General features: G+C 36.9%; 1 protein-coding gene across 3 annotated transcripts; it reads left to right on the forward strand.

The window, feature by feature from the left end:
• Positions 1-1,883: 1,883 nt before the first annotated feature.
• On the forward strand, positions 1,884-22,942 carry CDK7 (cyclin dependent kinase 7). 3 transcript variants are annotated; one of them, XM_054578453.1, is made up of 12 exons: positions 1,884-2,071; positions 2,394-2,453; positions 5,401-5,434; positions 7,350-7,417; positions 8,200-8,268; positions 11,317-11,427; positions 12,509-12,627; positions 14,617-14,716; positions 16,844-16,930; positions 18,001-18,150; positions 21,675-21,822; positions 22,245-22,932. In XM_054578453.1, the coding sequence occupies exons 1-12, from the start codon at positions 2,006-2,008 to the stop codon at positions 22,271-22,273; spliced, it is 1,041 nt and encodes a 346-aa protein (XP_054434428.1). In that variant the 5' UTR covers positions 1,884-2,005; the 3' UTR covers positions 22,274-22,932. The 3 variants fall into 3 exon arrangements, with proteins under 3 accessions (XP_054434428.1, XP_054434430.1, XP_054434429.1); XM_054578455.1 differs by lacking the exons at positions 7,350-7,417; positions 8,200-8,268 and having other exon boundaries at positions 2,040-2,071; positions 22,245-22,942; XM_054578454.1 differs by lacking the exons at positions 1,884-2,071; positions 2,394-2,453; positions 5,401-5,434 and having other exon boundaries at positions 7,361-7,415; positions 22,245-22,936.
• The last annotated feature ends 1,879 nt before the right edge of the window (positions 22,943-24,821 follow it).

The following is a 24,821-nucleotide window of genomic DNA, read 5'->3' on the forward strand; positions in this document are numbered from 1 at the left end:
TGTATAAGATGCAACTAATGAATGCATAAATAAGTGGAACAACAAATTAATGTTTCTCTCTCCCATCCTTCCCCCCTTCTCGCTCTAAAATTAATTTTAAAAAAATTTTTTTAAATCCCTATAGTAGTTTATAAGCAATAGATAAGTAGAATTGTTGAGTATTGCCCAGTTTGTCAACAAAGATAATGGGTTAATCTTTACTTTTTTTTTTGGTATTCTAGAGTTGACCTGCTTCTCTTATAAATTCTGTGTTGTGGCCTAGTATAAATGTTGCTCAATTCGAATCTGTGGTAGGGATTTGGTATTAGCAATAAGCTGTTCTGGTGACTCATGAGAAATACATGATTCATGGGATTTTTTATTATTTTAAAATTCATTCGGAATACTTTCCTAAAAAACTAGCACTAGTGCCCTGGCTGGATGGTTCAGGAGGTTGGAGCATTGTCATGTACACCAAAAGGTTGTGGGTTCAATCCCTGGTCAGTGCACATACATAGCTTGCAGTTTTGATCCCAAGTCACTGCGTGTATGGGAGGCAACTGATAGATGTTTCTCTCTGCTAGTAGTCAATGTAGGCGTGTAGATCCAGAGCAAAGCTCAGCCTCTCCACTGTATTCCCTTTACTAAATTACAAGCCTTGGTATCCTGCTGCCTTCTTCAAATATACCTCCGAAAATCAGATTCTCAACTCTTAGAAACATCAAGTGATCCGATTCAAAACCTTAGAAGTTCCCTTGCCCTGCCGACCAGCTCACCCCAGCACATACCCTCCTGTCAGCAAATCCTATTGTCTAGAAGCCAGACTGGTAAAACCTAATACAGCCATCTGGACTACTGCAATAATTCTTTAAATGGCCGCCTTGTTTTTCCTTGCCCTCGACCCCAGAAGTCTGTAGTTTGACCTGTCAGAACAGCCAGAGGAACCTTTTAAAACATGGCTGGATCATACCATTTGCTCAAAACTGCAGTGGCTTTTCAGTGATCTCTTGTCCCACCCTATTGAAGATTGAAAACCATAATATCTTTACCCCCTTCCCCTGCTCAATTATCTCTATAGCACTTATCACTACGTATCAATACATACTTTTTATCATAACATATTTTACTTGTTATCTACTCCCACTTGAAGGCAAGGATCTTTTTCTTTCCGGTTGACTTCCCAGCCTGCAACAGAGTCTGGCACATAGTAAGCCCTCATTAGATATTCACTGAATAAATGAGTTAATGTTTAATTTGTTGATTTGTATGAGAATTTATGAGAAAGCTGGGTATTGGTCACAGTTAACACTTAATTGAGCATTTACTATGTCTAACCTTACGTTAACCTTCCTGCATGTCTCATTTAATCCTCACAACCACCTATGATGTAGTCTATTACTATTTCCACTTTACAGAGTAGAAAACTGATGCCATACACAAAATTCTTCAGTTGACTTGTGTCCCTGGGCGTGCTTCGTCATGAAGGCACTGGACTAATAAGAAAGAATACCTCTTGACCAGGCTTTAAGAAGTGGTCATGCGTCTGAGTAACCTGAGATTGCCAAGCCAGGCGTCCCTAGTAACCGTAGCGACAGAACACCCGCTACCAAAAACCACAAAGGGACATCAGGGACAAAGGCCAAGCCTTTCACATTTATACACGCCTATTAAGTCCGGAACTCAGAACAGTATAAACGCTAAATCGTCGGTGGTAGTTAATATCTAGGTTACAACGGTAACTAGGGGACACAAACGCGGACCTACGGAAACACACGACTTTCAGCACCACGTGATCGCCTGACAGGGCGGTTGGCCCCACGGAAAAGCCAACGTGCTGTACCTTGCGTAACTTCCGGGGGCCCGGCCTATTTAAGAGCACCCACGCCCATCCCGGAAGTGGGCGGAGCTAACAAAGCGTCAGCGCCTAGTGGACGGAAGTGGCTGTTGGAGGCTTAAAGGTAGCTTTAAATTCCTGCTACCTATTGGGAGATAGCTCTTTTCAGCTGGTGTCTGGCTTCACGTGCGGATGGCTGTGGACGTGAAGTCGCGAGCAAAGCGTTATGAAAAACTGGACTTCCTCGGGGAGGGACAGGTGAGGCTCTCGGGGAATCGGGGGATCGTTGAGGGGAGGGCTCCGAGTATCATCGTCTCTTCACAGGTTTTCTCGTGCAAGCTGGAGGACTGGCCTTTTGCCGAGGCTGCCCAGATGCCGCTGCTGCCCCCGTGTCCACCCTGAGCAACCCTCCCCTCTCTGAACTACGGACGGGAACGGGACGTGGACTGCCCCGCTACGTGTCAAGCCGCCGCGAGTCCGCTCCAAGAACCCTTGATTCTTTGCTTCCCAAAATCTAAAATAAAAAGCCAACCACAAAAAACTTCCCACAGACATACGTTATTTTTGTTTTCCTCTCTAGTTTGCCACGGTTTACAAAGCCAGAGACAAGAACACCAACCAGATTGTCGCTATTAAAAAAGTGAGTTACAGGGTTTTTTTTCCTTTGAATTTCTTTGAAGATTCGGGTGTGTGTGAGCTGGTAGATGGCCGTTTGACTAATCTTGACCGTGCTTTGCTAATGAGGACTGACTTACGCCGTTTCTAAAGAAGGCGAAGTTTGTGTCTTGTGTCCCAAGATGGAAGTCAGTTGAACTAGTTTTTTGTTCCATTAGTTGAAATTGAAATGAAGATGAAGCTATGTTTGCTTTATAAACTCAGACGTTAGCAAAGCGGATAAAAGACTGCCAGTCTTTTGGGTTCTCAGAACTATTTAATGTTATGATCTTCCGGATCACTATTTCTGCCTCACCTGCATTCACTCTGTGCATCATTTCTGTATTTTCTGTGTACAGATTGACTGTGAAAGGCTTTCACCAACATTAACAACATTGATGTGCATGCGTTTTTAAAAATGATTTAATTAGCTTTTTTATATGCATTCATTCAAGAAGCATGTGTTATATTTAGCTAACTGTCTGTATGCCAGGCACTTTCACCTACATTTTTTTCATTTAACCCACAAAACAGCTTTGTGAAATAGGTAAAGTGTTTACACTTTACACTTGAGGTACCTGAGGTTAAGAGAGATTAGGTGACTTTTCAAGATGATACACAGATAGTAATTGCTAAAGCTAGAATATACGTCCAGGTGTCCTGCTGTCCCATTGATTGCTCTTTCCCATACTACTGCAGTCAATAACCTTCTCAAGGAGAGGTTATTTTGCTCATATCTCAAGGCCTATTTGATGAGGTAAGTGACCTCCACCTTCCTATTGTTCCTGTTGCTGCTTTTTGCTACATTGGATCTGTTTCTCCTTCAAAATATGCTTCTCTTTTGAAGCATGTTTTCTTCATTCACTTAACTCCTGACTCCCTTTCCATTGTTATTATTTTTATTTTTTTTAATCCTCGCCCAAAGATACATTTATTGATTTTGAGAGAGAGGGAAGCATCAATTGGTTGCCTCTGGTAAGCACCCTGACTGGGGATGGAACCCGCAACCTAGGCATGTACCCCGTAGGGGACTGAAACTGCAACCTTTTTGGTGTATGGACAACGGTCCAATCAACTTAGTCACCCAGCCAGGGCTCTTTTTTACTTTTTCTGACTTTTCTAATCTTGTTTTCCAGTTTATATTCTATAATCTAGCACTCTAGCTACTCCTTTGTAAAACCCTTAACTCTCCTTTTTCTAAAGTTGTTTTTCAATATTATTCCTGGTTTTCTTTACTCTAAGCCACACTAACTATTCTGTTCCTTGAACACATTAAATTCATTCCAGTCCCAGGATTGTTTTATTTGCTCTGTCTTCTGGCTAATATATTTTTTTTCTAAAACTTGACAGGTTCATTACCATTTAGATCTCACTCAAATGTCTCTTCACCTAGACACCCCTGATGGTCACTCTGACTAAAACAGGCACGCCTCCCTCCTTCCCCACTGTTCTTTGCCATGTGTCTCTATTATCTTCGTAGCATTTATTAAAATCTAAAATGTTCTTACCTATGAGTTTATTGTCTATTTCCACTCAAATTCCACTTACAACTATGACTGGTATATTTGTAGACACTCATCAAAAATGTATTCACTTGCCCTGGCTGGATGGCTCTCTGTTGCAGTGTCATCCTGTACACCAAAAGGTTTAAGGTTTGCTCCCACTTGGGGCACGTATGGTGGGTGACCACTAAATGTTTCTCTCTCCCCCCCCCAATCCCTCCATCTCTTCCTCTCTAAAATCAATAAAACATATCCTCAGATGATTTTTTTTAAATGTATTCACTTGACTGATATAATCTCTTCAAACTGTTGTCATATTGAGTTCTGTAGTTTTCTGAAGTCCTAAGATTTTTTTGTTTGCTTGCTTTTAACATAAATTAGGGTAGAATCCATCCTGTTTATCTGTGATAAACTTTTACCTTTTGAAGGTGACTTGGTGAAACCAGTGGCCCTGCAAGCCTTAGCCATTTCCCTAACTAGTCAATACTTGCTAACCCTCTGAAGCAGCCAGCAACAATGGCCATACCTTGTCTAAGGGTAACAAGGTATGGGTTTCTGTTAAGCTGAAGATAACACCTTGACCTAAATTGCTTCAGCTCCTGCGCCCTGAGCTGGAACAACCCTCCGGCTACTTTTCCATGGAACCAGGCAGAGTGACGCCAGGGCAGACCTCAGAGCTGACCTCAAGACCTGAAGAAATGGTTTTTTAACCCTTACCTCACCCCTGACCAATCAGTTCCCAGCACAATCCTTAACCTCTAACCCACGGTGTTTTGTGGTTTTGCCCTATATAATATGAAAGCTACATGCCACTGGGGAGTTCAGGCTTTTGAGCATTAGCTTCCCATTCCCCTGGGTGGTGCCATTTATAATAAAAGAGTCAATCTTTCTCCACTGAATTTCTTAATGTTTAATGTTTGGTTCTGTTAGTGCTGACTCTACAAACTTTCTGCACAATAACAACAGTAGAATCTTCTCTTACAGTTTATTTTATTTCACATAATACATCTTTGTGGTTTGAAAAGTTAATTAGTAGGTCAAGGCTTTTTAACATACCTGACTCCTACACCCCAGTTTTTCACTCCTTGGAGCATAACTTTCAACTCCTATAACTTCTTCCCCCATTTCTTTAAATAATATGCATATATCATTATTTCTTGAGTGAATATGCTTATATCATTATTTCTTGAGTGGTTTTGAATATGTAATTCAAATACTTAAGGGGCAAGAAAAGGTAGATGCTTGATCCTTTCTTATATTACTTTTGCCTTTCTGATTCATTATTCCCACTCCCTTCTTGCCTACTAACACTAACTACATATGAGTTGCTACCTGTTTTTGCTGTAGATAAGTTTTTGAAGTGTATGTGTATTCATTAATTCTAAATAACTTAATGTATTCTTAATGTTTGTTTTTTTTCTCCTCTACCAGATTAAACTTGGACATAGATCAGAAGCTAAAGATGGTAAGTTATTTCTTGTACTTTGACAGAACAAGAAAGGTTTTTATTTCTACTGAGGAAATGAATGAAATATTAATTAGAGTTAACAATGGTTTTGGACTGAGTTATTGCAGGGTCCCAGAAGAATAAAGGTCATAGTGCAGGGTGCGACGCATCGTGACGCGTAGGGGAGCGCCTCCGCGGGTCATCCCTCATCCCCAGTCTGGGCAGCAACTGCCAGTCAGGGGGACTGAGTGCGTCATGGGGAGCACAGCACTCCAGGATCTGAGGGTTACCGTCTGGGGCCAGCTGAGATGGGACCAGGGACTCTGGATCCTGCAGAGCCTGTCCTGGGGTTGTCACAGATGCGGGAAATAAACACCAGTCATTGCAAACACTTCTCTGTTTGCCAGAAGAGAAGACATGCGTGGCACATCCCCCTAGTGGGAAAGGCCCAGAGTCCCCTTGTTGAAAGGCTTTTATTGAAAAGGTTATCAGTGGGGCTAGGTAACAGGAATGCACAGGTTATCTCATTACATCAGTATGTTAACATCCACCAAGAATAGGTGATGTTTTGAAGAAAACAAATGGCAGGAACACACTGATTTACATGGGTCCCAGAGGAGACAAGTAAGCAAGAGAGATGACTAAACAGGAGAGCATAGTAAATACAAGAGTGCCTAAGGGTATAGGGTTTCGGTCTGTGGATAAAACAAAGCATACTTTAAAGAATTTACTTTTAGGCCTGATTTCCCTAGGAACTGCCAGATCTGGTTTAGGACTGACTCCAGTGTTGTTTGGAGCCTGAGCCAGGCGGGGGGAGGGAGCCACCAAGAGACAAGGAGACTTCTTTCGGATAGAACGAAGACTCCAGCCATGTCCAAGCCCAGCTGAGGGGTGTGGGCCTTTTTGCCCTTTCTCCATGTCCCCCAATTTCTTTTCTGCTACCCATACCAAATCAATATATGTCTTAGGTTACTATCTCTGCATGAGATAACTTACCCATCATGGATCACTGACCACAGAGCCAAGCAGAGAGACAGGAGCTATGCCCCTGCCAGGGGGGACAGGTTATGCCTCCTCAGAAGCCTGTTTCTTCAAGGCCTCCCTGATTATTTTTCAGTCTTGGGGCCCTCCACCCTGTTGGCAGGGTTACAGTTCCTGAAACCAGACAGGGTGTTTCCCAACAAGAGGTAGACTCAGGAGGGAGGCAGGTATTTGTGACTCCTACCCTTTGGATGTAGAAAAGAACATTCAAGTCACCATAGTAACTGGAAGACAGCAAGGTTATTAGTCTCTTGTCTTACTGTCTTCATGTTTCAGGTGTTGTTACAAGCCATCATTTCTTCATTTTCTTAACTCCGAATTTGAAGATTCAGGATATACCTTCATGGCTGTGCACAAAGCTCACTATTGAACTCTTCATCCCTCTGCCAAAGCTTTGCTAGGGTGCTAAGTCCTCTTTAGTCATCGAGAAATAGTTCCCATAAAAAAGGACCCATCGCCCATGCAACACCTAGTACCAGATCCTATTTTTTATTTTGAGTTCTATCCATTGAATTGGGAAAGATACTATGTTATCACTACTCTGCTGTTGATAAAGCATAAAGAATCTGCCCTTCATATTGTTAGGACAAGAAAAGGGAAGCTGTAACTTAGTGTCTACGTGATAGACATGTTGTTATTCCAGCAGTCTTTAGAACTGATGTGCCACAAATAAAACAAATACATTTTTCATCATTTATCATGGTCTGTGTAAGCGATTTTTAAAATAAAAGAATGTAAAAGAAAAACTGGTGTCATTAAAATTGTCAAAATAGCCCTTATTTTTCTGTAGAATATTCACTGCTATTTCTTGAGAGACTAACCTTTTCCAAAAAAATATTTGTAAGGAGATTGGAGAATTATTTTTGACTTTTTGCTTTGCCTTTTTATATAGGTATAAATAGAACAGCCTTAAGAGAGATAAAATTATTACAGGAGCTAAGTCATCCAAATATAATTGGTGTGAGTATGATCTAAGTTGTTTCTGGGATTTGGGACCGTGCCTTTTCTAGTATGTTGACTGAAGACTCAGCAAAATGAATTGTCCTAAGCAAGCCTTGAAAAAAAGATTTAAAAGCTTATCAGGCTGAAATGTACTTTCTATCCTAATTGTTCCTGTAGGCTGTGTCTTTAAAACTATACAACTGATGAAATAGATTAAATACTGGCATACAGGCTAATTTTGTCAAATCATTTTGAAGCCTAGAGAGCTGTTGCACGTGTAAGGCTTTGAGCACACACCCTCACAACTCCGTGCCATAGCCCCTGCCTTACGGGGTTGTTGTGAGACTAGCTAATTGACTACATGTACAGGACCTGGAGTAGTGCCTGACATAGAGAATGTGCTCCTTCAGTGAATGATAGCTGCTATTGCAATTTATAGGATTTTCTTAGGTAGGAATTTTTCTGAACTGGAGACTGAGGTGAGGTTTTCATTAATTCATTTCTTAATTATAACTCCCAAAATTTGGGGGAAGAGGTTAACTATTTAGTGATTTTTAAAAAAAAATAATAAAGTTTAATATTTTTGTGCCTCCAAGTACTGATTCCTAGCAAAAAAAAAAAAGAGATAAATGTCAAATTTAATAAAATTGATTAAACTCTACAGAGAATTATCAACTGTCCAAATGCTTGTTTAAATTTTAAAAAAATTATTTAGTTGATATAATACTGCTAAGTATTTAATTAAAAAATCACATTTTCTTTCTTTCTTTTTTTTTTTTTTTTTAATTTTTGTTTTGCAGCTCCTTGATGCTTTTGGACATAAATCTAATATTAGTCTTGTCTTTGATTTTATGGAAACTGATCTAGAGGTAAGATTAAGATTCCTAGAGGAATGTTGTGGGGGGGGGGTTCTGTTTTTCAAAAGAGAACCTAAATGTTTATTTTCTACTTATGAAGATACCAGAAGTCAAAAGAATGCTTAATTTTAAAATCTGGATATACTCTTAAATCTAAGATCTTCTGAATTGTTCAGCCATATTCTCAATGTTAAATACAAAGATTGGGATTTTTTTTAGCATTTTTCTTCCAAGTTATCCTATACCTTATTGACATTATTTTTATTTTTGTTTTTAATTGATATTATTTTTAGAGAAATGAGTATTAGACCTTGAAAATTCAGTGCTGTTTTTCCATACTGTCACAGAATATCAGTCAACCTTTTTTTTAAAGTCTTATCTCACTTATTGAATGAATAGTATATGCAATGCCAATAAAAAGAAACTAATGCTACAAACTACAATTTTGAAAATAAAGCCAATATAACAAAGAACAAAATATATATAACATGAAAGGAATGTTTGATTTTGACGCATAATGCATTCCTTATCTTTACAAATAACCTAAATGTCTGTCAGAACAAAACTCTATGCCTTGGTCTAACTTTAGTGCTTTTTAAAAAAGCAACATTCTAGAAGAACACTTTTGTTTTGCTTTGAGATATTTAAGATTCACACATTTGTTCAAGTACATAGATTCTGTATCAACAGTAGATCTACATAGCTTGTTATTCTCTTAATATCTTGAGTAGCGTGTACTCCTGAGCAACTACTATCTGAAATTCTAAAATTGTTAATTTTTGAAAGAAAATATATTTCAGTTGTGGGTTTTTAGTAAATTGAGATGAAAGTAAAAGTCACCTCCCACTCTTCCCTCCAGGAACAAAGAGCTCTTATTAAAGTATAGAAACTCAAGTCTATCTTTCTACTCTAAAGAACATTTCTTACTGACATTTCTGGTAAGGCAATAAATGCTCCAGAATAATCTTCAATATATGCCTGCAAAGATTACACTGTTTAATATCAATAACAAAAACAATACAAAATAGGAAAAAAGAAAAGACGCTTCAAAACTTCAAGCTAAAATATGCATAAAACACAGTCAAGGCAGTATTTTTTGAAATGATGTAAATGTTTTTACTTATCAAATAATGTCATGCTTATTAAAGCTACGGTTAAGGACCTAAGAGATTCAATCAACCTTTTGAAAGCCGTTTCTTTTTGAGAAAAATAAGATCGTGCTTTTCATTAATATTACTTGAATCTCAAAAACTGACAGTCCAGGGGTATGGAACAACTGGACTTCTCATGCATTGCTGGTGAGAGTACAAAATGGTGCAGCTACTTTGGCCTTGGCCAGATAGCTCAGTTGGTTAGAGCATCATCCCAATACACCAAGGGTGTGAGTTCGATCCCTTGTCAGGGCACAGACGAGAAGCAACCAATGAACACATAAATAAGTGGAACAACAAATCACGTTTCTCTCTCTCTCTTTTCCTTCCTCCTTCTATCTCTAAAATTGATAAAGTTTTTAAAGAAAGTTTTTAAATGGTACAGCTACTTTGGAAAATAGTTGGCAGTTTCTTTTTCTTTATTAAGTATTTTATTGTTGTTCTATTACAGTTGTCCAAGTTTTCCTCTTTTGCTCTCATCTGCCCCACCTACCCCCAGTCCCCCTCCCACAGTCAGTCCCCACCCTGTTGTCCATGGGTCATTTATATATGTTCTTTGACTGGTGCCTTCCCCTTTCCACCCTTATCCCCTTCCTGCCTCTCCTCTTGTTGCCATCAGTCTGTTCCTTGTTTCCATGCCTCTGGTTCTATTCTGTTTGTTTCGCAGTTTCTTATATAGTGAAATACACATTTAAGGTATGCTCTAGCAATACTACTACTATCAGGTTTGTATCCAAAAGAAACAAAATCATACCTACACAGAAATAAATTGGTACACAGATGTTTAGCTTGTCATAATTGCCCAAAGTGAAAACAGTCCAGAGATCTTTCATCCAGTGAATGCATAAACAAACTGTGGTATATCCATAATATAGACTGCTATTTGGGAATAAAAGGAAGTGAACTAATATATGCAACAATATAGACAAATCTCAGATACATTATACTAAATAAAAGAAGCCAGGTCTAAAAGGCTATATGTTGTATGATTCCATCTATATAAAAAGGCAAAAGTAAAGAAACAGAAACCAGATCAGTGGTTGCTGGGGTACAAGGAAGGATTGAGTATAGAGGGACCTGAGAGAATTTGGGGGGATTATAAAACTACTCCCTGATTGTACTGGTGGTTATAGAACTGGGTGTGTTCATTAAAACTCAGAACTGCACTCTACAAGGGTATATTTTACCTAAATTTGATTTTTTAAAAATAAAATAGGGTAATTTTTAACTCATGTAATTGATAAACTAGCTATAGGCACAGTTCACAAATAATGCCATCAGAACTCAGTCTTGCACTTTAGCTTTATTTTCTTTTCTATTACCTTCATTCATGGGCATAATTTCTCAATATAGTAGCTGAGACACTTCTAGGCTTATATCCTCAGAGTTTAATAATCCCTGAGGAAGGAAAGTTCTTTGTTCCTTTTGATTATAGTACAAGTATGTGGTCTGGTTGATTGGCTTGACTTGGATCATGTGTCTACCCCCACCCCCACCCCCCAGCCAACCCCCTGGACAGCAGGCTGCAGTAGTCATTGACTGCTTGGGTCATGACCCTACTTCTAGAGGCCACAGGCAGTGGTTAGTCCACTTAACACCATGTGGATTGAGTGAGGAGCAGGTAGTTTCCCAAAAGTATGTTGAATGTTCTTATCAGAAGGGTCTATACATCCTGGGGCAGCTGAAAAAATAAAGCAGTAGGGGAAAAAGCACTGCTTTCTCTCCAAACCAGAGACTTTCCCTAATCACGTGATGGGAAATTCTGACACTACTTCCTAAGGAGAGTTAGGCAGCCTTTCTTGAGATTCACCTCTATGAATAAATTCATTATGTCTGTATGTGATTTCATATGGTGGCATTTATTTGTAATAATGAAGTTACCTGTACATTGTATACCTGCCCTTTACAGGTTATAATAAAGGATAATAGTCTTGTGCTGACACCATCACACATCAAAGCCTACATGTTGATGACACTTCAAGGGTTAGAATATCTACATCAACATTGGATTCTTCATAGGGTAAGGTTTTTAACCAGCTATGATAACTTCTTTATGTTGTCAAGTTTTATGTAACTAGTTTGTTACGTAAATGGTCTGAATATGTACATTGTTAAATAAAGATGTAGCTGGACTATTTTATCCCACCTTCTTCCTCAGTGTGTTCCCTCTAGTCGTTCCACCAGGTGGTGCTGTATGGACTGTAAATGACTGTGAAATTTAGAAATGGAAGAGACCCAGCCCTTAATAGTTTTCAAAAATGAAGAATTAAATTGCTTAGTGACTGGGGCAAGGTTATATATATTTTTCAAGGCCAGGAGCTGGTAAGTGACAGTCTTAGAACCTAGATCTTTGGCTTTAAGTCTACTATTCCATGTGCTGTACCATGGTTATCAGGGGGAAAAAATAGAGTGAGAATCTGGATTGAATTATACAATGCTAAAATTCCTTTAGAAAAATAATATTTCTAGTAGTCTAAAATTCTACAAAGTAATGAAGTAAAATTTCTGAAATGGTTCAGTCATTGTTCTGAACATTCAACTATTGGAATAAGACTGATAATTGAGATAGGTAGATATTCTTAGGCACCCTGCTTATGTAAGTAGCTAAGAGTATATAATTTATAGTTGGTAATTTTCATACCTTAACCTTGGAATCCCGTTTAGGTTATTGCTATGTCTTCTTAGCATAGATTTTGAGACTATGTTCCTCATCCTTTCTAAATGTATGTTTTTATTTACTAAATTTACATATATTACTGCTATTAAATTAGTGGCAACAGCCGTTTATTGATTAGTTACTGTGAGCCTGTGATTACACTAGGCTCTTTACCGAAAATATTAAATATAATTCTCATAGCAGCCCTGTAAAGTAGGCAAATTAAAGTTCAGTGAAATTAGGTACCCTGATCCAAGGTCTCATTAGGTAATGTGACCAGTTTTGTTTTGCTTTGATAGAATTTTACATCAATAAAAAAACATAGATGTTTAATTTGGGGTGTTACCCTGTTTTTGCTAAGTTTAAGGTTAAACCAGCTAAATGTTTTGTTATGGTAGTCTCACCCGCCCTGCTTACTTGTTCATTTAAAACCTCCGCAATATAGGATCTGAAACCAAACAACCTGTTGCTAGATGAAAATGGAGTTCTAAAGCTGGCAGATTTTGGCCTGGCCAAATCATTTGGGAGCCCCAATAGAGCTTATACACATCAGGTTGTAACCAGGTAAGAATCCTTAAATAACTGAAAGTTTATATTGTGCAGGCTATTAATCACAAGTGAGCATAATTTGCTTCCTTGGCAGAATTCAGGGATCATTGTATGTTTTGTTGAAAATACAGCCATTTTTATGTTATGTATATTGTACCAAAGTGAGAAAAAAATATAGCCCTTCATTCAAACACGAGTTGCATTAAATCTGTCCTCAGACACTTACATAGTAACTTTTGAGAGTAATTTATACTTGTTCTTTTTTTAATAATGAAGACCATACAGTGTCTTCGTTTTGCTTTGGGGTTTCTTTCTTTTTTTTTTTTTTTTTTTTTTTTGGCTTTTTTCTTTGTTTGTTTTGAGAGAGAAGGAAGGGGGAAGGTAGAGAGAAAGAAAAAGAGAGAAACATTGATGTGAGAGAGAAGCATTGATGAGTTGCCTCTCATATGCACCTGGACCAGGATGGGACCTGCAGCCTAGGCCTGTACCCTGACCTGGAATCAAACCACTGACCTTTCACTTAATAGGATGCTGCCCCACCAACTGAGTCATATTGGTCAGGGCTAATTTATACGTCTTTTACATTTTAGTTAGGTATGTTATAACTTTAGTGATTATTTTACGTAATCACCTGATTTGGAGGGCTGATTTGGAGGGATTTATAGTCAGTCCTGATTCCATATTTTATCATTCAGTGTGAATGAAAAATTCTCTAAACAAAGAATTATTTTGATGTTTGGGTTTTTCATATTATTACACTCGGGTTTTTGGGTTTTGTTTTGTTTTTTTATCTTTTTGTTTTTATCCTCACCCAAGGACATATTTATTTATTTATTTTAGAGAGAGGAAAAGGGAGGGAAAGAGAGAGGGAGAGAAACATCAATGTGCAAGAGGAACGTTGATCGGTTGCCTCTCATACAGGCCCAACCAGAGACTGTATCTGCAACCTTGATATGTGCCGTAACTGGGAATTGAGCCCACGACCTTCTGGTTTACAGGATGATGCTCCAACCAACTGAGCCACACCAACCAGGGCTACACTTGTAATTTTTTATGTATACAAATTAAAAATCATATTAAATAGATAGGGACAACAGATTTTATCATTCATACCGCAATGGTATTTTTCAATTTCGAAGACTTTTTTAAAAATCTGAGAAGATCTTCATTTTATCTATCTATTCCTTCAAATTACTTTGTCAACTCCTTCCTAGTGGATCTCAATGAGCATCAATCACCTGAACCCCTAGTAAGACATAAGGGGTATAAATAGCTATTCATGTAATTGCTGGAAAGATTAAGCCTGTCATTCAGGAATTTAGGAAAACAAGGACCCACATACAAGAGCACAGTATACAGGCTTTTCATCTACCAGTTTCTCATGTTTTCATGCAAATCAAATGCTAGTAATAGGTCAAATTAAAATGAGGGCTGAAAATTGACAGATTAATGATGTAGATATCATTGTTAACCTTGACAAGAGCCGTTTTAGGAATGAAAGCCTGACTGAAAAGAGTTTAAGAGGATGAGAGAAGAGGAATTAGACACAGTAAGAGCAGACAACTCTTCAGACTAACCAGAGAATGGGGAGGTAGCTGTTAGGGGAAGTAGGGTCTAAAGACATTTTTGTTGTTTGTTTCTTTGGGTTTTAGTTTATTTTTTAGGGCCATAGAAATAATGGTGTGTTTGTATATTGGTAGTAATAGTTTAGTAAAGAACAAAAAGTTGACATAAGAGAAAGGGGAGAGAATTACAGGAGCAATATCCTTGAAAATAGGCAAAAGAGCATGGTATGTAGTGCTCAGATTGATGGATTGACTTTAAAAACAGTCAAGGATAGTTACAGGTAGGAAGGCAGATTGTGTGAGTACAAATGACTTAGTAGGTGAGTCTGTAGAAAACAGTGAATTTCATCAATGATATGATGTCTCGCTGAGGAGTTTTCACTAAGAAATACTTTAATAATTTTGTTGTAAAATGACTGTGTTTCTTTTTGTTCTTCAGGTGGTATCGGGCCCCTGAGTTACTATTTGGTGCAAGAATGTATGGTGTAGGTGTGGACATGTGGGCTGTTGGCTGTATATTAGCAGAGTTGCTTCTACGGGTAAGTCTTGAATTGCTGTGTGCATTTCAATATTGTTATAGGTATCTGTTCTTAAAATTTGTGGAGGAATTATCTTCACAGAGAGAGGTGCACCATCCTTACAATAAAAAGCCAACAAACAAACCAATTTAAAAAAAACCTTACCCCTAAGGCAACCTTGTTATTAATGCTAATGTGAGATGAGAAAACCTCCCATTTAGGACAATAAAGGTTTTATTGTTGATCATTTCTATGTTCTGAAATATAACTATAATAAAACCCTCATTGGGTTTTAATATGGTAATAGCTCTACAGTAACTAAATGTGTTAGGATGAACTTTTGCATTCCTGGGACTTTGGGGCTGTTTAAATGTAAAATTTAAAGCAGGAGTGTCCAACCTTTTGACATTTCTGTGCCACACTGTAAAAAGAAAATGTCTTGGGCCACACATTAAATATATTGCAACACGTAATCACAAAAAAACTCATAATGTTTTAAGTAAACTTACGGTTTTGTGTTGGGCCGCATTCACAGCCATCCTGGGCTGCGTGCGGCTCACAGGCCGCAGGTTGGACACCCCTGCAGGCTATGTAATACCAACCACTGCACCCGCAACTCTCTGTAACTAATGCTAAACCTTGTGTGAGAGAATTATTTTAGTTCTGTTCAAGCAGAGCAGACACAGTGGTCCTACTGAAACCATTTTGCAGTAAAGCATCCTCACTCTGCCCTCATCGGACAGAAAGATGCTGACTCAGAAACTTTTCTTTAACTGTAAAGTTCAGGTTAGCCCTTCTGAATGATGTCCAATGAGTAAGGAATATTAGGGAATCCTTCTGAAGCTGATTTTTTTCTCCCTACATTCCAGATTCCAGTCCCTACTCTGTCTTTCCTCAAGCCACATTTAAAGAAATGTGAATCCAAGACATAAAAATATAGCTGTTTAGTTCCTTGAACACAGAAAGCAACTTCTGTACACCAGAGAGAAAAATTACCTTCTTAAACATCTTTTTGGGGTTTGTTTGTTTTTTCCAGTTTAGTGTAAGTTCTGTGAATTGTTTCGAGTTCATCCCTCTGGGTGCTTACAGAAAAAACCCTCACATTTAGACTTGGAGATGACACAATCTCCGTTGCTAGTATTGGGTCCTGTGAATCAGCGGGCAGAGCAACTCTGCTACTATGAGAACATAGAGTTTACCCCAAGGCCACATTTGACAACCTCTCAGCAGCCAAAAGCACGGTACATTCATGACCAAGAGAAAAACAACTCCTTGTCCCTAATGTTATGACTAATCACTCCACTGAGAAAGTAAGAGGAGAGAGCAGTTGGAATAGACAGTTTAGAAATTGTGGACCTGATTGAAATCGTAGTTGGCATCATATCCGTTGGCATTCTTGCTGGAATCATCATTAAGATTATGAAGAAATGGATAGGTAGCCCTAATTGGTGAAGAATTGTAATTACCTTATATAATTACAATTATAAACTATATAATGTCCTAATATCATATAATATTGAAAGCAAGATAGTTAATAGAAAGATTTGCTATTAGGAGCATTCATCCCTTTTCTATAATGTTGTTTTTCTTTTATATAAATTTTATAAAAGTAGGATTAGGCCTTGGCTGTATAGCTCAGTTAGTTAGAAGGTCATCCAGATAATGTCAATGTTGCCAGTTTGATTCCTAGTCAGGTCACATACAAGAATCAACCAGTGAATGCATAAATAAATGGAACAACAAATCGATCTCTCTTTCTCTCCCCTTCCTCTCTCTCAAATTTCAATAAATAAAAATTGAATAAATAAATACTGTTTTTAAAAAGTAGGATTAAAAAGCTACTTAAACTAGAAAACAGGAGCAATAATAAGTAAGCCCATGTCCAACCAAAGTAGTCAATACAGTTCAAATCATTTTAGAAGAAAATTGATCTGCATTCTAAACCTCCTATTTTATTGTTAAATGAAAAGGCATAGAAATATTTATACCAGTGATAAGTATTTATTAAAGATTTGTGGAGTGAATAAAATGGGCAGTGTGGTGTTTAATTTTTGTTACACTTTAGTTTTTCTTATTAAATTTATAGTTTCACCAGCATAACAACTATTACAAACCACCTTGAAATATCTACCTCTCACTTTCATTCAGGTTCCTTTTTTGCCAGGAGATTCAGACCTTGATCAGCTAACAAGAATATTTGAAACTTTGGGCACACCAACTGAGGAACAGTGGCCTGTAAGCCTTAATATATTTTCTATACATAGTGCTGTCATGTAAATATTGCTTGAAGAAATGTATTCATTGTCTTAATTTACTAGTAATTTATGTTGCTAAATTTTATGTATACAGTTCAGTAAAATATACTCCCTTGTTTATTCTTAAATTAAAATTATAGACCTTTTGGTTTTTCTTCCTATTCTAGCTCCATCTCCTGGGGAATAAGTAAGTATTAGAAAAGAGAAATTTTAATTAGACCACCTTATGGTTAAAACTGCAGTAAAATTATCTGAAACTGAAATTAAGCCTAAGGAACTTCTTTTGTGCTATTACCTCCTCAACTTTCTAATTAAAAGTTTGCTCTATGTTCTAATTGTAAAACATGTCCTAATAGCGATTATTTACTGATATTTGTTTATAACTGTGGTCCTTTTTGAGTTAATTTTTGTGTTAGATGTGAGACTTTGGTCAAGGTAAGAATTCTTAAGTCTTGAAAGTAGGTAGACCAATTCCTCTTTTTTTCAAAGTTTTTTTTTTTTTAGCTATTTTGGTTCCTTTGGCTTCCATATAAATTTTAGAATAATCTTACATAATTTTCCAGAATTTTGGTACGAATTGCATTAAATCTATATATAAGTTAGAGGAGAATTAACATCTTTATGATGATGAAAGTTCCAATCCATGAACATGATAGGTCTCACCATGTATTTAGAGCATTGATTTATTTAACCTGTGTTGTGTAGCCTTCAGTGCAGGAGTTCTACACATGCTTTGTTAGATTTTTACCTAAGTATTTTATTGTTCTTTTTCAGTGATTCTAAATGGCATTTTTAAAATTTCAGTGTCCACATGTTCATTGGTAGCATATAGAACTACAATTGATTTTTGTGTAGTTTATATGGTCAACTTTGCTCTACGCATTAATTCTAGTTTTTAAATAGATTCTTGGCATTTTCTACATACTATTCATATGACATGAATATGAATAAATATGAACATGAAATAAATATGAGTTTTATTTCTTTGTTTGAGATCTATATGCCTTTTAACCCTTTACTTAAGTTTGAATTATAAAAATATTTTTACAGGATATGTGTAGTCTTCCAGATTTCGTGACATTTAAGAGTTTCCCTGGAATCCCATTACAACACATCTTCATTGCAGCAGGAGACGACTTGCTAGCTCTCATACAAGGCTTATTCTTATTTAATCCGTGTACTCGAATTACAGCCACACAGGTATTTTAGCATATCTTTCTTACATTAAGAAATATGAGGATAATCTTAACTGTAGCATTGATAAGATAAAAATGGAATTTTGTAAGATTTTCTGACATTCTTTAGATACTGGAAAGATGCGTTTTTGTTTTAAGGAATAACAAATTTTATCTTCAAGCTATAAGCACTGTTTAGACTGGTATTAAATTACATCATGCATGCACCACTACAGGAAAGTTTATTGGGAACATAAATACATACCAATTTTTTTTTTTTTGAAAGATTTTCCTTATTTATTTTTAGAGAGAGGGAAAGAGAGGGAGAGAAACATTGATGTGAGAGAGAAACATCCATCAGTTGCCTCTCATAATCACCGCAACCAAGAACATGGCCCACAACCCAGGCATTGTCCTGACAAGGAATTGAACCACCAACCTTTTGGTTCATAGGCTGGCACTCAGTCCACTGAGCTACATCAGCTAGGGCTCAATTACATAATTAATTGGCTTTCAAGTGGCCTACTTAAAGGGGAAAAAAATAAAGTTTGTATTAGTTAAGACACCAATATATTTCAATTAAATATTAGGTATTAATTTATATCTTGTGCCAAGCCTAATGCCTAAAGTCTTTTGTTGTTTCCTATAAAATACACTCCAGATATGCACACTGGACCTTGTTGCAGTCCAAAAGTGATATGGGGAGGAAATGGTTTAGTCTGGTACAACTGTATGCTGACAGGAGATTGAATGATAGCCCAAATAGAACAAACAGTGAAACTGACCATTGTTCAAGGGAAATAAGTATCAACTCAAGAAAAATTTGAAATACCAAGTATGTCTGCTCTTATAAAAGAAGAGAGAAATGTCATCCAACACAAAAATGTAAGAGCTATAGATTCAAAATAAAAATTTTCTTTTTTTTTAAAAAACAAGCACACAGGACCTGGCTGAGTAGCTCAGTTGGTTAGGGCATTGTTCTAAAACACCCAGGTTGTGGGTTCGATCTCTGTTCTGGGCACATACCAGAATTCACCAATAAACACAGATGTAAGTGGAACAATTCCTTGAAGTTCCTCTCTCCTCACTCCTTTTCTCTCCTTAAGATCAGAACATTTAAAAAAAAATTTTTTTTTAAATAAGCACATGAACCAAAAAGGGTAGACTCACAAACACTTAAAACTGGTTTGGGGATATACAATATGCAACACATGCAGTGCTTTAGCTTCATAAAGAAAGAGACTGATTAAAATGAAATAGGAAGTCTTCCAGTCTAACAAAACATGTTAATGCACAATATATCAAGGATACAAAGTGAGTTTTTGTCCTTTTTTTATTATATCCTACCAAATCATTGTTTAATGCATTTACTTCTATAAGCCTTCTCTTTTTATGTAAATGCTACATTAATACATACCGGCTAGATATTTTACCATTAGAATCACTCTTCTAATTTCAAACAAGTAACTCATTATCTTTTCACCTTTACATGAATAAGAAACTCTGTCATAAGAAACTTGAGACCAGGTCCAATTATCTAGAAAGTTTTCCTTAATAGTAAAACTCAAAACTTACAGAAAAATAGTGGTCATGATAACTGATTTGGGTTGTATTTTGACAGAACGAATTCTTTAAAATGGGCTTTGTGTTCTTGCCCAATCCTTTTTCCCTTTTGCTCCATCCCTTCGCCCCCTCACGGACATGGACGACAGTGTGGTGATTGCTGGGGGAGGGAGGTATAAGGGGACTAAATGGTAATGGGAAAAAATTTAATAAAGATTAATTTTTTTTAAAAAGATACTAAATAACAGATTTTCATGAGAAAAAAGATGGGTTTTGGCTCTGTCTTCAAGTTGGAACGAGGAACTCCCTTTTTTTAGATCCCATGTAGCTCAGAATTAGCTTTATTTACCTAGGGAACTGCTTCGATTTGGAAGTAGCACTTTAGAAATGCAACTCTTTGGAAGTAAGGAATCTCTGAATCGTTACTTCAAAATAATGTAATGTTGGTGGGGGAATGATTGAAGAGTTTATATGGATCTCTTTTTAATCCTAAAAGGATTATCCAAAAGGAAATATCTTAAATTATTGTGGATGTTAAACAGTACTATGATGCAAATAAAGCATTAACTTGACAAATATGTCATTTAGAAAAAAGTATTTTCATTGAAATTTTGGCCTGACGTGAAATATCTTATCATAGAGCACTAGACTGGCAGAAAATAGAAATAACCGTGGGCAAGTCCTTTCAAGCAATGTTTCTGTCAGTTTGCGGGGGCTTGTTGGGTTTTAATCCCTTGTAGCCAACCTACTGCATCTTTTTAAAAGCTTTTAAGAATTTATATTTACATGGATTGGAATTTGAATACAAGGTGGGACAAAAGTAGGTTTACAGTTGCGAGTATGTAAAACACAGAATATTTTTTAGTTTTTAATTTTAACTTTAACTTTTCCATTACCATTTATCCCCCCATACCTTCTTCCACCTCTATTCACCCCACTCCCCCTGAATTTATTCTTGAATTATTTATTGTTGTGTTATTTTGCATACGAACAACTGTAAACTTACTTTTGCCCCACGCTGTACACTTAGATTTTCTTTTTAAGCAAATTTCTCTCTTTGTGTTTTGAACTATAGGGCCCATAATGTGTAGAGAGCTGAATTACACAATACAGGGCGGGGCAGGGGTGCAAAAAGAAACCAAGTGGAATTTATTTATAAAAAAGTGTGTATTCTTACGTGCTTAAACTTAGGTCACCTTCAAGGTACTCTGCATTTGATGCCATACACCTATCAAGACGTTTTTTCCACTCTTCCAAACAGTTGCATAACTCATTGATTTTGATGCCTTTTAGTGCTTCTGCCATTTTTTGTTTCACTTCTTCCACATCAGCAAAATGTTTCCCTTTGAGGACTTTTCTCATCTGGGGTAACAAAAACAAGTTGCTTGGGAGTGAGACTGGGTGAATAGGGAGGGTGGGGCACGAGGTTGTGCCATTTTCGGTCAAAAACTCAACTCTCAAGCATTGTGTGGGCAGATGTGCTCATAACTCACCCATTATGAAATGGGCAAATGTGCTGACAGAGTCTTAAAAAAAAATTCACTGAAGCCAAATGCAGCCTCTCACAACAGTGCCAGCTGGTACACTGATACAGATGGGTTCCTCACTCACTCACTAGTAGGGGAAGCCTGTACTACAAGGGGCCCACCTTACAGATATTAATTCCATTTTGGGGGGCGGGGTCTCCCCTTGTTATCTTACTAAGGATATTTCATATTTAGTATAGACTGGTTAATTGTAGGAAAAAAAGAAGGTAATGTCTTTCTTACAGTAATGGAGTTATCGGCCAATCTTAGGCTGCTGGATGTTTGTTTATTCATAGTAATTTGCTTGTCCAAATACTTGAAATTAATTTTGTTTTGGGAGCGGGAGTATTCATTTAGTATTTTTAACATTCCCAACGATTTTGGAGGTCAGATTTTCCTTAAACACAGTTCAGATACTCACTTAAAAGTTTACTTTCTGTGGTACCTTTTCTTTTAAAAGGCACTGAAAACTAAGTATTTCAGTAATCGGCCAGGGCCAACACCTGGATGTCATCTGCCAAGACCAAACTGTCCAGTGGAGGCATTGAAGGAGCAAACTAATCCATCTTTGGCAACAAAACGAAAGAGGACAGAGGCCTTAGAACAAGGTAAGACTCATTTTTATAAGAAATGCAATGGATTCAGAAAACTCCAAATGAGTAATGTGTAGCTAGTGATGGAGGAAAGCTAAGAAATGTAAATTGTGAGCTATTTATGTTTTATAAACTTAAATTATATAAAGTAAGTAGGATGTGGTATTTTAATTTTAGCGGCATCATGCTCTTTAAAAGGACAAGGGTGCTTTTGAGTATACCTCAAAGCTATGAGAACTATTAACGTGTATCTTACTCTCTTCATAAACCCTTACTGGTACACTGTATGCTTAATGTTTAACAAATGCTATTGGAAAAATCAAAGCAAGTAAAGTAAATGTAATGGGAATGCAATGATTGGTTAAAATTTCACAAACAAAATTGCATAAACATAAGATTAAATGTGAACAACCTTTTCTTTTTTTCCCCCCACTTAGGAGGATTACCCAAGAAGCTAATTTTTTAGTTACGGACAACACTGGATAGTATTTTACTACTGAAGAAAATAGTCAAAAAGGCAAATAATGAAAAAATAATAAACATTAAATAAATGCTGTAGAAGGAATTTGTAAATATTCTACACATGTAAAATATGTAAAACTGAGTTATTTTTATTAAATGTATTTTAAAACTTATTTTTGATTTTTCTGATTAGAATGCAAAAGAAAGATAAGTTCAGTTTTCTGAAATGTAGAATAAAAATAAAAAATGCATTAAGGAAATCTTACTAAAAATAATTATCTGTTATTTTGATGATCTGGCCAGTATAGCATCACAAATTTGTAGTAGCAAGGGTAGTATTTAAAAACCAAAAAGTAGGAGTAGTAATACAGCAAAATATACTCCCAGACTTAACAAATGTTAATATACTAAATAGGAAAAAAAGAAAAAATATTACAGATAAAATCGAGGTCCCTTTCATATGTCATTCCATTCTGTTTCTTCCTTTTCGCCCTACCCAAAGGCAGATGACTCCCAGGAAATGAATGTGTCCTCCCATGATTTTATACTGCTGTTTTATAATGCATATAGTAATACACAGCATTGTTTTCACTCTCAGAATTTTATATGAATGATAAATTGTACATCTCATACTGCAATTTTTTTTACTGAAAACTTAAATTTCAAATTCCCTCCATGTTAATATATGTATATGTAAATCTGTTTACCCGTGCTCTATTATGGACTGTTACTTTTCTTTTGCTGAATAAAAATTACCATAAATGTAGCATCTTAAATTAAAACAAATGTATTAGCTCACAGTTCTAAGGTCAGATAGCTCTCTGGCACGGCTCAACTGTTTTTTGCATAGGCCCAAATCAAGGTGTCAGTCGGACTGGGGTCCTATCTCCTGAGGCCTTAGGGAGGAATCTGCTTCCAAGTGCATTTAATTCATGCGGTTTTAATGCATGTGCCACCTGTCCGTAGCTGTCAGCCAGGGGCCAACCAGGGCAGTAACACATGTGTTGTCACATGACACCCTCCATCTGCAAGCCAGCAGCAGTGCCTCCGTTCATCAGCCTTCCTCATCTGCTACCAAGAGAGCGCACTCTGCTCTTTAAAAAATGGCGGGGGGCGTGCATGTGATTGGGTCATCCATACTTACTAAGGTCAACTCACTTGGATTTTAAATACATCTTAAAAATCTTTTCACAGAAGTTATGTAGTCCATCCCTAGATGGGAATCGTGAGAAGGGTCATCTTTAGAATATTGCCACATGGACATTTGGGTTACTTTCAGTTTTTCACAATTATTAAAAAACTAGAACATTTATATGCATGTTTAATTAGTGTTGTTACTACTATATTTCTCCAAAGTAGTGTATCAGTTTACATTCCCAGTAGCCATTCAGTAATTCTTAAAAATGAAGCCTCTAACCTTACACCATATACAAAAATTAACTCAAAATGGATCAAAGACCTAAACATAAGACTTAAAACTATAAAAACTCTTCAAAGGAAACAGGGGGAAAGCTTCATGACCTTAGATTTGACAATGACTTCCTGGCTATGACCCCAAAAGAACAGGCAACAAAAGTAAAAGTAAACAAATTGGACTATATAATAATTAAGAACTTGTATGCATCAAAGGATATAATCAATGGTGAATATGGAACAGGAGAGAATTTATCAGGTAAAGAGTTAATATCTAGAATATATAAAGAACTCATAGCTCAACAATAAAAAATCCAATTAAAATTTGGTCAAAGGAGTTGAATAGACATTTCACCAAGGTGATATGGAAATGGCAAATAAATGTGGGGAAAAATGCCCAACATCACTAATCACTAGGAAAATGCAATTCAGAACCACAGTGACCTCTGGTCAGGTGTCATTCCCATACACCAAAATGGTGCGGGTTCAATTCCCAGTCTGGGCACATACACAGGTTGTGGTTTGATCCCTGGTCAGGACGCGTGCAGGAGGCAACTGATCAATGTTTCTCTCTCCCATCCTCTCTCCGGAATCAATGAACAAACATGTCCCCAGGTGAGAATAAAAATAATTGACTAAAAATAAAAAATACAAAAAACCACAATGAGATACTGCCTCATACCTATTAGGATGGCTACTATTTAAAAAACCCTGAAATTAACAAGTGTTGGTGAGGATGTGGAGAAATTGGGACCCTTATGCACTGTTGGTGGGAATGTAAACAGTGCAGTTGCAGTTGCTATGGAAAACTGGTGTTTCTTCAAAAAATTAAAAATGGAATTACCATATAATCTAGCAATTTCACTTCTGAGTAGAGACCCCCAAAAACTGAATACAGGGTTTCAAATACACACTCATCAACACTGCATTAAAGTAGCTGGTTTACCTCATCATCTCTACCACTCACATAATCTATCTTTGTCCACCTACCAATTGGAGTGTTACATGAATTTGTTTTATATAGATACATACATATACACACATTTAAAAAGAACCTTTCTAGTTTTTGTAATTTGAAATATTTTTACACTTCTAATTTTAATATTAGATAATCCTAATCCCAGATCCTTCCTTTCCGT

Source organism: Pteronotus mesoamericanus, unplaced genomic scaffold (assembly GCF_021234165.1).
Source record: "Pteronotus mesoamericanus isolate MK-2021 breed Mesoamerican mustached bat unplaced genomic scaffold, CSHL_Meso_final contig_50, whole genome shotgun sequence".
Classification (NCBI taxonomy): Eukaryota; Metazoa; Chordata; class Mammalia; order Chiroptera; family Mormoopidae; genus Pteronotus; species Pteronotus mesoamericanus.